This window comes from Miscanthus floridulus, chromosome 7 (assembly GCF_019320115.1).
Source record: "Miscanthus floridulus cultivar M001 chromosome 7, ASM1932011v1, whole genome shotgun sequence".
In the NCBI taxonomy this organism is placed as follows: domain Eukaryota; kingdom Viridiplantae; phylum Streptophyta; class Magnoliopsida; order Poales; family Poaceae; genus Miscanthus; species Miscanthus floridulus.
In genome coordinates, this window is record NC_089586.1 from 82,707,334 (window position 1) to 82,721,136 (window position 13,803).

The following is a 13,803-nucleotide window of genomic DNA, read 5'->3' on the forward strand; positions in this document are numbered from 1 at the left end:
AAATGGTTAAATGACGATGGGCTAAATTTTTTTATATAAAAAAGGGATTCGGTTACTTGTGGTCATTGGCTTAGCATAAATTGATTATTGTTGACATCCTACCGCCATTGACTAAATATTTATCTAAATAACGATATTCATCATGAATGATAACCAATTTTTTCTTCCATAATTCCATAAGCTTCAACTAGTTTATTCTTATGAGCATGCTGGAATTGGCTATTTAGTCAATCTTCTTCCACATCGGCTCTCAGGGCCGCACATTCGGGACTGTCTGGCAACACCGGCATGTTTCGTCTTAAATTACTGATTAGCTTTATCTCCTTATCAATTGCAGGGTCAAATTAACTGGCACGTCTCGGGAGGAGTGCGCAGGATCGATAATCCCTGCGTTGAAGCTAGACGGATCTCTAGCTCCATCGAGCAGACCCTTCCGGCTTGCTCGTGTGTCCCGGCACGAGACGAATTTTCGTACCAACAACATCATATCTGTTTTCTTATATCCGATCCATTCATGCAACCTCACCAAATACCTTCTTTTTTGAAATACGGCTCTACTCAACTCCATCCTCTTAGCCAGGATATACGACACAAACCCCATCCACTAACCAAACACACCCATAGTGATTGAGACCATTCCAAATGAATCCAAACTATTTTCCAAAGAAAAAGACAATTCAAACCAAACCATTCGATCAAGACAGCACATGTCCCCCAACCCAAGAGACCTCAAGACAACACCAAAATATGCTTGATAAGTATTTCATTTATAAAAATGTCTATGTCACCCACTATCCCAATTGTTGAGATTCCTTCCCATCGACCATAATTGAAGTTCTCAATATGAGTCAATAATTTTACCAAATCTAGAAATCTCAATAAAAATATTGAATGAAATAATATTTACCTACACTCATGTCGCACAAGACAAACAGGGGAATAGCGTTCATCGATGCTGCATGGAAGGCTCAAGCTATTCATCGTGGCTCATCAAGTTGAGCCAATTGTGTATACCTTGACCAGGTAACCAACTTCAACGTCGAGGTTGCAGGTTCTAGGAATTGCTTCACCTCCCATATGTGCTCTGGTCATCTAGGTTCATGGGCGTTTGGATGACTTCAATTGCATCGGCAATGCCAGGGTGGTGATCTACCTATTTTTCTCCGGAGAATCCTCTATGTGTTGCCAGTTCTGAACCATAGACTTGATCTACGAAGTGTTGGCAAGCTAACAACGTTGATCTGAACCTAATTGATATCCATTGCATGGAATCAGACTCATTTGGTGGATGGGCTTCACCCAGTGCTCTTGTAGTCCTCTAATCGGGTGCAACATCGTGATTCTTCTCCTAGACTAGTGGAGGCACCTGTAATTGGCATCGGGCGACACTAGCTTGCATTACTATAGTTTGGTGTCGGTCTTCCCCGTGTGGTACTATGCCTCCTGCACAAACTTGTACTACTTAACTGGTAATTCCTTTGGTTGGAACTACACAATTTTAGGCATGAATTGGGTAGGCAGGTTAGATGGCTCTCCATAACCACATTCCATACAAATCTTGCTTCTAGCTTCTAAATTTATAGGGTTCTTCGGGACTTTATCGGTGATAAGTGTTGATAGCTTCAAGAAGCATCCCCGCGACGAAGAATAAATGTGCTTTGTTGCTTCTCTGAAGTGTAGGTAGAAGGTTTTGATGATCACTTCAAGGGGCATACCCAAATTGGATCTTTGATCAAACAAATTCTAGAGCCTCTTCCATGGCTTAGTGAGGGCAGCAACATACAACATCAACAACCCCACAAAAAAGTTGAGTTAAACTACTACTGAAACTAATAGCTCCTCAACGCAAGGCACACTGGCATCTTCGTTCTCATCGGTCCCCACCATCCTCTCTGGCCTCTTTCTCTGTCCCTGAAATCAGCGTGTGTTTAGTTGGATGAAAGTTGGAAATTTGGCTATCGTAGCATTTTCGTTTTTATTTGGTAAATAGTATTCAATCATGGACTAATTAGGCTCAAAACGTTCGTATCGCAATTTCCAATCAAACTGCGATTAGTTTTTTTCGTCTACATTTAATACTCCATGCATGTATCGTAAGATTCGATGTGATGTTTACTGTAGCACTTTTTTGAAATTAACACGCGCTCACTTTTTCCTGCATTTCTCTCTCCGCCACTGTGCTGCATGCTGGATGCCCCGTTCCCACAGCGCGCGCCCCCGTAGTGGGGGTTAGGAATCAGTATTTAACACTGTAGTATTTTCATTTGTATTTGATAATTATTGTTCAAGACCTAACTAGGCTTAAAAGATTCGTCTCGTAATTTATAATCAAACTGTGTAATTAGTTATTTTTTTATTTATATTTAATACTCTATACATATGTCTAAAAATTTGATGTAACGAAAAGAAAATGAAAAAACTTACGATCTACACAAGGCCCTTGCCTTTTCGTCAGATGAAGCTATCGATCCTTCTGCAAGAGGTACTGACACACTGCAAGCTACACTTCGCCGTGACATGGAGTATGGATGCGGACGTCACCGTCTAGCGTTGGGGAAGGCCTGAGGGTTTTTGTTGGCCCTTTCCCAAAGGACGTAGCTGTCTCGCTATGAAGCTTTTGGAAGCGCTTAAAAAAGATTCTAGAAAGAAGTGTTTTTTTTTATAAAAGTAAAGAGCACCAGCTGTCTCTAGACTTAGAGCAACCACAATGTGGCTATAAGGGTAGTCTATAGGATTAAAATATTTTCTATCAGCTACCTAAAACATTGTGGACTTAGCAATAGAGTGGTCTATAGCTAAAGTTACCCATAGTCTTATGGACTGCTAATAAGAAATAAAAAATCAATTTCTATGTTCCTCCGGTTCTCTCTCCGTTCTGGCCAACAGCTCCGCCGCCCCCTGCACGGCAGATCCATCGTCGATGGCAAGCCAGAAGGCGTGTTCAGTGAGGTCGCCGCCGCAGGTATCCGCGCGCGCCCAGCGAGGCCGCCATCGACGAGGTCGCCGTCCAGGACGTCCGTGCCCGGCAAGGTCGCTGTCCCGGGCATCCGCACCCCGGCGAGCTGTGCTGTCCCAGGCGTCCGCGCCCCGGCGACCTGCGCTGTCCCGGGTGTCCGCGCCCCGGCATCGTCGCCATCCTGGGCGTCCGTGCCCCGGTGAGGTCGTCGTCCCGAGCGTCCGCGCCCCGGTGAGGTCGTCATCCCGAGCGTCTGCGCCCCATATGAAGATCGGGGATGGAGGTGACGGAGGCGGCGGCGGCGAACGGAGCTCTCCAGCAACTCACGCGAAGGAAACGGGAGGTCGAGGACCGAGAATTTTATTTCATCGTGGGCCCCACTCCTATGGACAGATGAGCCAGATACATTGTGCCGTGTGAAATAGCTATTGCCACCTGCTGTGGGACCCAGTCCTATGGACTGGTTCACCCATATACATTGCTGTTGCTCGCCAGTATGTCATCTCGGTCCTAGAGTTACAGTTTAGGCACTCAAACTCTGTTTGGTGTCAAAATAGTCTAAATGGGTCTAGATCTGCAATTAGATGCTAACGAGGCACACTGACATATGGGCCCCACCTGTCATATCCATCTTCTTCCTCTGTTCTCACGTGGCTATGGTGCCTATGTGCAGGTCCGTTCGCAGACGTCGACATGCTGCTCTCCGCCGCGAGCTGGCACCACCTCCCACCCGCACGCGAGGCCGGTGGCAACTCAGCTGGCCCGGCGCAGCAGCCCCCACGCACGCCCTCGCCGGCGGTGGTGTGGCACTGCGGTAGCTCCCATGCGCACTCACCGGGGCTGGCGCGGCAGCTCACGGACGGCGCGACACGGCTGGCTCGGCGCGACCGTCCGCTTGCTCACCTCCTCGCACCCAAGAATGATGTCTACGAGCTCGGGCCGCCGCCGCCGTCGACCGGCTCCACCATCAGCAGCAGCTCTCATCCCCGACGTCGTCCAAGCAGTGATATTAGTGATCGACGCACGGAAGCGCCGGAACGGCCCGTTGTACAGGCTCAAGCCAGCCCCCTCCTCCAACTCGACTGGTGACGGCTGCCGGTACACCAATGGATCCCCTCATCCCTGCGGTTCTCCTCCCTGGCCGTAACTAGGCTCGGCACAACAAACATGGACGGCGCCGGCGTGCCCCTGGCTGCGGGCGACCGATATCGCTGCTTGGACGACGTCGGGGATGAGAGCTGCTGCTGATGGTGGAGCCGGTCGACGGCGGCGGCGGCCCGAGCTCGTAGACATCATTCTTGGGTGCGAGGAGGTGAGCAAACGGACGGCCGCGCCGAGCCAGACGTGCCGCGCCAGCCCCGGCGAGTGCGCACGGGAGCTGCCGCAGTGCCACGCCACCGCCGGCGAGGGCGTGCGTGGGGGCTGCTGCGCCGGGCCAGCGGAGTTGCCACCGGCCTCGCGTGCAGGTGGGAGGTGGTGCCAGCTCGCGGCGGAGAGCAGCATGTCGACGTCTGCGAACGGACCTGCACATAGGCACCATAGCCACGTGAGAACAGAGGAAGAAGATGGATATGACAGGTGGGGTCCATATGCCAGTGTGCCACGTCAGCATCTAATTGTGGATCTAGACTATTTTGACACCGAACAGGTTTGAATGTCTAAACGATCGTTCCTTAACCTTAGGGACCGAGACGACACAATAACACGAGTTTAGAAATCGCTGGTGCACTTTACTCTTTTTATAAAGTAATACGGCAAGCTTAGGGGGTGCCCAACGCCCGAACGTGGTTTGTGGCTCCATCTCTACCCGCCTACCACTAGTGCCAACTCAACTGCGATTGTTGCTTGCAGACCTGTCAGATAGTCTTGGGGAAGGTGCAGTGGCTTAGCTGCAAAAAGCAAGCCTGCGTGCCGTAATGCCGTACTCCGTATGTGAGAGAAATAGGCAAAAGGCTTTAGACAGGAAAGAGAACATGAAATGAATTAGTTCCGTGAAATTTAAGAATTTAGCTACGGTACGGTAGTATTTTCGTTTTTACTTACTAATTAGTGTTCAATTATAAACTAATTAGACTTAAAACGTTTGTCTTGTGATTTCTCACAAAACTGTGCAATTAGTTTTTTTCGTCTACATTTAATACTCCATGCACGTATCGTAAGATTTGATGTGATGCTTACTATAGCACTTTTTAAAAATTTGGTTAGGAACTAAACAAGGCCATAGTACAAAAGATGTGGCTTTCATTGTGTGTTTAATAGTTCCAAAATTTCAACATATACGTATTATGTAATTTTTTGATGAGACTACTAGTAGTATATGCTTGTATTGGTGGTGCCCTTAATCACCTGGGCCGCGTTTAGAAGTTGGTGTCGTCGGAATCACTGTAGCACTATGTAGCATTTCCTTTGTATTTGGTAATAATTGTCCAATTGTTGACTAATTAGGCTCAAAACGTTTGTCTCGCAAAGTACAACCAAACTGTGTAATTAGTTTTTGATTTCGTCAATATTTAGTACTCCATGCATGTACCGCAAATTTAATGTGATGGAGAATCTTTTTTTTTAAAGTGCCGAAGTTTGAATTTTGGGGTAACTAAACAAGGCCATGATAACAAAGTTACCTCATTTGATAAAGCATGGAAAATAAGGGGGTGTTTGGTTCCATGGACTAAATTTTAGTCCATGTCACATCAGACGTTCGGATGCTATTTAGGAGAATTAAATATGAGTTAATTATAAAACTAATTACATAGATAGAGACTAATTTACGAGGCGAATTTATTAAGCCTAATTAATCCGCCATTAGCATATATTTACTGTAGCACCACATTGTCAAATCATGGACTAATTAGGCTTAAAAAATTCATCTCGCAAATTAGCCACAATCTATGCAATTAGTTATTTTTTTCGTCTATATTTAATACTTCATGCATGTGTCCAAACATCCGATAGGACATGAACTAAAATTTTCCTGTAGGAACCAAACACCCCTAAAACTAGAGGGTGTAAAGCGAAACGAAGAGAGAGCTACACGAATCACGAGGCAGTGGATTGGCAGAATCGAACGGTGCCGCAGCAGCAGCCTCCCTTATCCGATCCCGAGGTTCCAGTGACCCGCCGTCACGTCTCTCCACCCCCCACGCAAAAATTCGACGAGCACGCTGCACGGCACAAGCACCAGACGGGAAAACAACCTCAGAATTCGCTACCCACACCCAGCAAAAATCCCAACGCAGATCTCTCTCTCTCTCCTCTCCGCCTCTGGACTCTCCGAAAGTCCCAATCCATCCGCACCCACCAGCCACCACCATGTCCGGCCTCCTCCGGTGGCGTCGCCTCGCCGGCGCCGCCACGCGCGCCGCCTCCACCCTCACCGCGGCCGAGTGCTCCCCGGCCGCCGGCGCGGTCGCCCCGCCGCCGCACCGGCTCCTCCAGGAGCGGCGCAAGTGGGAGTCCTCCTCGGGCTCCGGGGGCAGCTCCTCCTCCTCCTCCTCCACCGACGAGCCCGAGCCGCGCCGCATCCGCGCGGAGGCCCACTGCCCGCGCTGCTCCAAGCACATGGACATCCTCTTCTCCCACCGGGCCCCCCCTCCGACGACCGCGGGCGCCACCGCCGCCGCCGGCTACCAGGCGCTGAACCTCTGCCCCAACTGCCGCAGCGCCTACTTCTTCCGCCCGCACGTCCTCGCGCCGCTCCAGGGCACCTTCGTTGAGATCGGCCGCGTCCGGGCCGACCTCCTCGACCACCCCGCCGCTAGGGCCAGGGACCCCATCTTCTGGGAGGCTATCAGGGCCAGCTCCTCGTCGCGCGACGACGGGGATGGCGGCGGCGTCGCCGTGCACGTCCCGCCCGGCCCGCCGTTCCACCCCAACCTTAACGTCGTCCGCGTCGCTGGCAGCGGCGGCGGCGGGGGAGGTGGCGCTGGCGACGAAGGTGCGGGGAAGGAGGGCTGGGGTGGTTCCAATCTCGGCAGGGATTTGCCCACGCCCAAGGAGATTTGTAAGGGGCTCGACAAGTATGTGATTGGGCAGGACAGAGCCAAGAAGGTGAAATGAATACTCTATTCATGTTGGTAGCGCCTGTTCGGGAGGCCGTAAACGATCGTGGATTATTTACTGCTGGCTGGTTTGGTGCGAGAGAAAAACACGGTTTCCGGCTGGACGGTTCCCGGCTGGAAATTTACGATCGTTTACGAACAAGCGAACAGGCTGGGCATCCTGATTAAGGTTGAAAACGGACGAAAAAAATCCCGTTTCGACCCGTTCCGTTTTCTACTTTCTTCCGGCCGTTTTCGTATCTGTGGGATGCCGTTTTTGTATTTACGGAAACGGGAAAGGGGATTTTCCGTCCATTTCCGCGAGATCCTGTTTTTATCTAGAATTGACCCGTATTTATTCCGTTTTTCATCCCGTTTTCAATCTATGTGAGATATGTCTAGAAATTGATAGGTTCATAACCTACTAATCACAAATTATGCATGTTAACACATGGTATACTAGTGAATATTGGACTGATAATTTCGTACGTGTATATTATTTTGTGATTTTGTTCATGTATACTCAAGAATATTTGATCACGTTATTCTAACTTATTTTTCCGGCTCTCCGTCCGTATTTGTCTGTTTCCGTATTTCCGTATATCCCATCCGTTTTTAATTTCTTTTTTTCCCGAACCCGATCCCATTTCCGCTAAAAATATAGAAACGGAAATGGGAGAGGAGCTTTTCCGCCCGTTTCCGTCCGTTTTCATCCCTAATCCTGATGCGGTTAGCTCATGCAAAATGTGCTAAAGCCTCTGATGACTCCAATTCTTCACTGGAGGGACTTTTAGAGTTCTTTTTTTAGAAAACTAGATCTCCCCGTCTCACTTCTTCACTTGATTGAGGGACTTTAAGTTTTCAACACAGCTGAGCTTGATTGTTTACTGTTTCAACAAAATGAGAGTTTTCTCCAACTCAATTCTTGTTTAGAGTTGGGATTATAGACTATTTAAAGGCTAGTGGATATAATTGCAATGAAAAATGTTTTCTAAATTAGAGAAAAAGAAATATATATAGAATGCTGGTTTTGGTTGAAATGGTTATTTGGGAACGGACTGTGCTATAAAGTTTGTAATAGAATCAAAGAAATGCACTTGCCCCACTGTGGTTTCCACTTCGTTAGTCCCTTCAGCTCTGACTGCTGTGATATGGTTTCTATTACTCATTCCGTTTATTGTAAAAATGGGAGCCCCTTAACACTTTGAAACAATGATGAATAATCTTATTTTCTGTCCTGTCTGAATTGTCATCTGATCTAGATCCTAAGTAGAGGACTTTTCTACTTTAGTGTGCGTTGGCATATGTTGTCTGTGTGTGTTTTCTGCCTGACCTTTGGCTCTATGAGTTCAGTGTGGGACTTTTTTTTCTTTTTTTTATCTCTAATACAATGACGCACAGCTCACCTGTGTGTTCAAGTAAAAGAATAAGTTTCTTTGTACCTTTTAATTGGGATATATTAGCCACGAGTTGTGAAAGTTTCTCCATAGATATTTTTTTATTCCAGTTCTCATGATAATCTATGCTGCTTTGTCTCAGTACTGATGTATCCTTGTAAACCTCCAGGTGCTATCTGTTGCAGTTTACAACCACTATAAACGGATATACCATCAATCTTTACAAACGGGGTCAGTTTCACTTTGCTGTGTCAATTTGTCGTTTCTACAAATAATGGATGATATTCATTCCTGCACCTGTAGAAACTAGAATTCATAAATATCTTTCAGTGACTAATTATGTGGTATATATATATAAGCTAAACAAGTAGGTCTGGAGCAGATTTGGGTGGTTTTGATGGGGAAGCTGATGACGACGACAATGTGGAACTAGAGAAAAGCAATGTGCTGTTAATGGGACCTACTGGCTCTGGTAAGGCATTTACAACCATTTAAAGTTGGATTTATGTCAGCTCTGACTACTATATTGGATCAACTAAATTTCTGTAAAAAGGATGGGCACTCAGCAGTATTTTATTTTGATGGTTCATTTCTTTCACAGGTAAAACTTTACTTGCAAAGACATTAGCTCGTTTTGTGAATGTACCATTTGTAATTGCTGATGCAACGACATTGACCCAGGCAAGTATTTACTAACATTGTCCTCTAGAGAGAAGTGCATATTGGTTAAGCACACAACAAACATCATTCTATAGAGAGTATTGCAGGCATTCATCAATGATGGCGTGATTCGGCTGTGCTTATTTTAAGCCGCAGCTGGCTGCGGCTGCTCCTCCTCCTCTCACAAATTACTGTTTATACAGTACAATAAGCAGCAGCAGCCGCTTAATATAAGTGCAGCCGAACAGCTTAGAAACCATCTAAACTATGTTAGCAAGAAGTATTCTATTAACGAATTCTGCATAAATGTAGGTACTGATTTTGCAGTACCTATCACACTATTCTATCTCATCGTTGAGTGTTTGCACTCCTAGTCCTAGTTCAGATATCTAGTAGTTCTTACCAAGACATTTAATTAAATGATAAAAAAAGATCATATCTTGTGTTTTGCTATTGCACATATGGTCTCTGTTAGATTCCTTTCCCCAATTCTATCCACTTGGTTTCAGCACTAAGGATTAAATTTTCCACTTATTGCAGGCAGGGTATGTAGGAGAGGATGTAGAATCTATATTATACAAGTTACTCACGGTATGCCTTATTGCCTTTTGACTTGCACACGTGCAGTGAAACAAGTTGAACTGTGAACTGTTGTAATATCTTGCCTTTGAGAGTGAGCTGTTCTATGTTGTCATTAACTAGGTGGCAGATTTTAATGTGCAAGCAGCACAGCAAGGGATGGTGTACATAGATGAAGTTGATAAGATCACAAAAAAGGTATGACATATTGGCTTGGATTTTCCCTCCTGGTGTGGGCATTCATTAGTTTGTGATCTGGCATGCAGGCTGAAAGTCTTAACATCAGCAGAGACGTATCTGGTGAAGGTGTTCAGCAGGCATTGCTGAAAATGCTGGAAGGCACGGTAAGGCACAGTATTGACCTCCCAATGGCCTGGTTCACTCGTGTTTCTTTTGGCTGTTGACATACTGAGTTGTAATCGAACCGAATTTACATGTCTGTGTGTAATCCGAGATTATTGTATTTATGTATAGTTGTATACAATCCGATTGCTTGTTATAGAGTTGTGCACAGTGATTAAGAAAATGGATCAAATGACCTTGTTACCCTTCATTTATGCTACACTGGAAAGAGATGTTATAATGTATTTGTGAGGGTGATAGCATTTAGTTATCAAGGGTAAGAAAGGAAGCAAAGAGCAAAAGGTGCCTAGAAGTTCTAGGATGACATGTATTTTGTTTTTAATGAAAATTAAGGGGACTAAAACAACTATTTCGAATTGGAGGGTGTAGATTATTTCCTTGGTCAAATGAAACACACAGCGACAAATAGTATCTGCATTTGAATTGAAATTTGTAGTGGTAGTTGAATTGCTGTTACCTAGTGCTAGTATGTCCTGTGCTATATATTACCAAAAAAAAATCTGGAGTTTCTCTTGTTATATCAACTTTTATGGATTCACAACATGTCTGATGTGATGCACCAGGTATTATGTAGTTACAATGTTACATTGGGTATGCAGTTACATTTGAAAGGATCAGTTCACTTTGTGTTCAATCAGTTGACCTTTGCATGTCTTTGATTCATGAAGCGGTGCAATTGTTAATTATAATCATGATGCAAGATCAAATCCTCGAAAAACCTCAAATAAGCCTGCCTATAATGTTGTTTGTGTGATCCAAACTGTGACTTAGCCAAAAGATATGGGTGGCACACCATCTTGATTATCTACCAGTTTGTCTTCATTGGGGCATAACAAAAAATATGATTTGCTTCATATCTCTATATAAATGTATTATTTATTTTTCCTTTTGAAATTCTGGCATGCTTAGATAGTCAACGTTCCTGAGAAAGGAGCAAGGAAGCATCCTCGTGGTGATAATATACAGGTAACGTTTGCAAGCTTATTTATGATGATGTTCTACATTTCTACTCCACAAGAAATGTTAAAAGGAAAAAGTGATCAAAAATAGATTTTGTCCAGTGATTTCTCTTCCATCGCATTGTCAATTGCTAGAAAATCAACATAATCTTTGGTGTAGTATGACAATTAACCTGTTGAAGTGTTGATGCAACTGACATGCATATAATTTAATTAATTGTTTGTCAAAATTTGTCAACTCTGACTTTCCAGAACAAAATACGACTTGCATTGGTCGACGTTGGGAGTATATATTGGTGCATCTTTTGTTTGTACACTAAATACACATATAATTCGACTAATTGTTTTTCAAAACTTACAAATTTTGACTTTCCCTGCCAAAGTTTGCCTTACATTGATGGTCTGATGGACACGGGGAGGATGTTAACTCCATTATCCCAGTAAGAAGATCAAGAGTTTAGTGAATCAAATAAGTCTTGGACCCCAGTGTTAATGCTGCACTAATAAATTATAAAAGTTGCCAACTAGTTGTAGTACACCACTTGACAGGGGCATGCACGATCCAACCCGTTGATCAGGTTCTTAGGATTTTTTTTGACAAAATAATTTTCTTAGATTTTATGCTTCATATGTCTGTGCATATGGGTGGACATGGACTTTTATAAGAAACAGCGGTAGTAGTCATTTTTTGTTGTTGTAAAAGCATAAAAAGCTAAATATATTTTTCAGCAGTAAGCTGCTTATTCAGAAAAATGCCAAACAGCTCTGTGGTGCAAATGTCTGGCCTAATGCACAGTACCCCCCCCCCCCCACCCCCACACACACACACCAAAAAAAAAAAAGAGAGGAAAAAGGGATAGAAATTTCCACGCTGCCTGTTAAGTCTTGACCTGTGTTTTGGACTTTTGTCACAAACATTGGTTAGTTCCTTAATTCCAATCGTATAATGGCATTTGCACATGCAGATAGATACCAAAGATATTCTTTTTATATGTGGTGGTGCTTTCGTGGATTTGGAGAAAACTATATCAGAGAGGTACTGTTCATTAACTCATTGTAATCTGCTGTCTGGTGTCTCCTCTGAGTCTTCATCTAAGGTTTTTTGGCTTTTCTTTTACACAAAAAATAGACGGCAGGATTCTTCTATTGGCTTTGGCGCACCAGTTCGTGCAAACATGAGGGCTGGTGGCATTTCAAGTGCTCAAGTGACATCATCCTTGTTGGAATCGGTCAGTAGTATTCTACTATTGATTAGATAACTTTCTGTCCTAGAGGTGTTTCAATGTCCCTCCTTTTTCAGGTTGAGAGTGGTGATCTAATAGCTTTTGGACTAATCCCAGAATTTATTGGACGCTTCCCTATCCTTGTGAGCCTGGCCGCTCTAAATGAGGACCAGCTTGTTCAGGTATCACGTGTATCTACTGTATTTTGTCTTTCCTAACATCCTGGTCTGTCTAGTAATGCACGCTTATGCTGCTACCTTGTTTAGAGAAGCATGCACTTATATTTCAATATGATTATTACTTATTAGAGAACTTCTCACACAGTACTGATACAATTTTATTCTGCTAGGTTCTCACTGAGCCAAAGAATGCCCTGGGTAAACAATTCAAGAAATTGTTTAGCATGAACAATGTGAGTATGCTTACCATGGAAACATGCAGAAATTAGTATCTCCCTAGTGTCTCAACTTGGCTCAACATTGGGTTTCAGGTTAAGCTTCACTTTACAGATGGTGCACTTAGAATAATTGCCAAAAAGGCAATGTCAAAAAATACTGGTGCACGGGGTTTAAGAACTATCCTTGAGACTATTCTCATGGATTCTATGTATGAGGTTTGTTGCATGATGATTTTGTATTCTCTTTCTATTCACCTAACCTGTAAAGTCTATGGAGTTGGCATACTAATTGTTGTTACAACTTACAATTGATTTGCTTCCTTACAGATTCCAGATGCAAAATCTGGGGAGAAGCGAATTGATGCAGTGGTTGTAGATGAAGATGCAGTAGGATCAGTGGACCAACCTGGTTGCGGAGCTAAGATTCTTTATGGTGATGGTGCTTTGGATCAATATCTATCCCAGATAAAGGTAAGGCTTACTAAATCCAGTGACCTTGGCATACTTGTTCGCTACTTGATGCAGAAAGATCCCATTATCTTTAGATCTATACCATTTGCTGCCAAAACAACAGTAATATGATAATTGTGACAGGTGTCGGGAGATGGAGTGGCAAGCGAAATGGATGGAGAAGCTGAACGAGCCATTGGCATGTGATTTCTGGTTCTGACCGCACTAGTGTAACCTGTAAAATCTAATCCCAGTTGTATCCATGTAAGTAGTAGCCTTGTAAATGAAACAATATGTGCAGCGTCCATTGTTCTTTTGAGCCCCGGCACACGTTGCCCTGCCGCGCTCACGCCTTGCATGATTTGCAGCAGGATTTGGAAGAGTGTAGTCGAGCAGGTTCATGTAGATACCGTCACTTATAAAAGATGCAATGCCATGAGTTGTAATAGCTGCTGGATCTATGTTAAAACTTGAAACAAAGAAATGGAAGAGGTGGAAGAGGGCATGGAGTTGCAAAATTGTGGTCTAATTTCTTTTTGAAACTGTATTTCATAACGTTGTCCTGGCGTTGCTTGAACAGAGGATTTTAGTTACTTCAAGATATCTAAATGTAGTTTCTTAAAACTTATATATTAACTTTGTACTGTTGTGTTAAAAGAAACTACTGTTTGCACTAAGGGTTTAGAAATGAGTTGTTAGTAATGAAAATGTAAACTGAACAAAGGATTGGAAGAACTAAAAACTTGTCATTTTTTTTTGGAATAACTAAACATTCTCATTGA

At 44.2% G+C, this 13,803-nt stretch overlaps 1 protein-coding gene across 1 annotated transcript; it reads left to right on the forward strand.

Annotated features, from left to right (window-relative positions):
• The first annotated feature begins 6,134 nt into the window (after window positions 1-6,134).
• On the forward strand, window positions 6,135-13,539 carry LOC136467186 (CLP protease regulatory subunit CLPX1, mitochondrial-like). Its single transcript, XM_066465778.1, has 15 exons — window positions 6,135-7,003; window positions 8,560-8,621; window positions 8,762-8,862; window positions 8,992-9,075; window positions 9,595-9,641; window positions 9,753-9,827; window positions 9,896-9,973; window positions 10,902-10,958; window positions 11,917-11,987; window positions 12,081-12,180; window positions 12,252-12,356; window positions 12,524-12,586; window positions 12,665-12,787; window positions 12,899-13,042; window positions 13,166-13,539. The coding sequence occupies exons 1-15, from the start codon at window positions 6,266-6,268 to the stop codon at window positions 13,226-13,228; spliced, it is 1,911 nt and encodes a 636-aa protein (XP_066321875.1). The 5' UTR covers window positions 6,135-6,265; the 3' UTR covers window positions 13,229-13,539.
• Window positions 13,540-13,803: the final 264 nt, after the last annotated feature.

Bases quoted from the DNA above. Each gene is read 5' to 3' on its own strand.
- LOC136467186 (XM_066465778.1), top strand. From the start codon at position 6,266: ATGTCCGGCCTCCTCCGGTGGCGTCGCCTCGCCGGCGCCGCCACGCGC. The intron at 8,863-8,991 runs GTAAGGCATTTA...TTTCTTTCACAG, and splicing joins AATGGGACCTACTGGCTCTG to GTAAAACTTTACTTGCAAAG. The intron at 12,181-12,251 runs GTCAGTAGTATT...CTCCTTTTTCAG, and splicing joins CATCATCCTTGTTGGAATCG to GTTGAGAGTGGTGATCTAAT.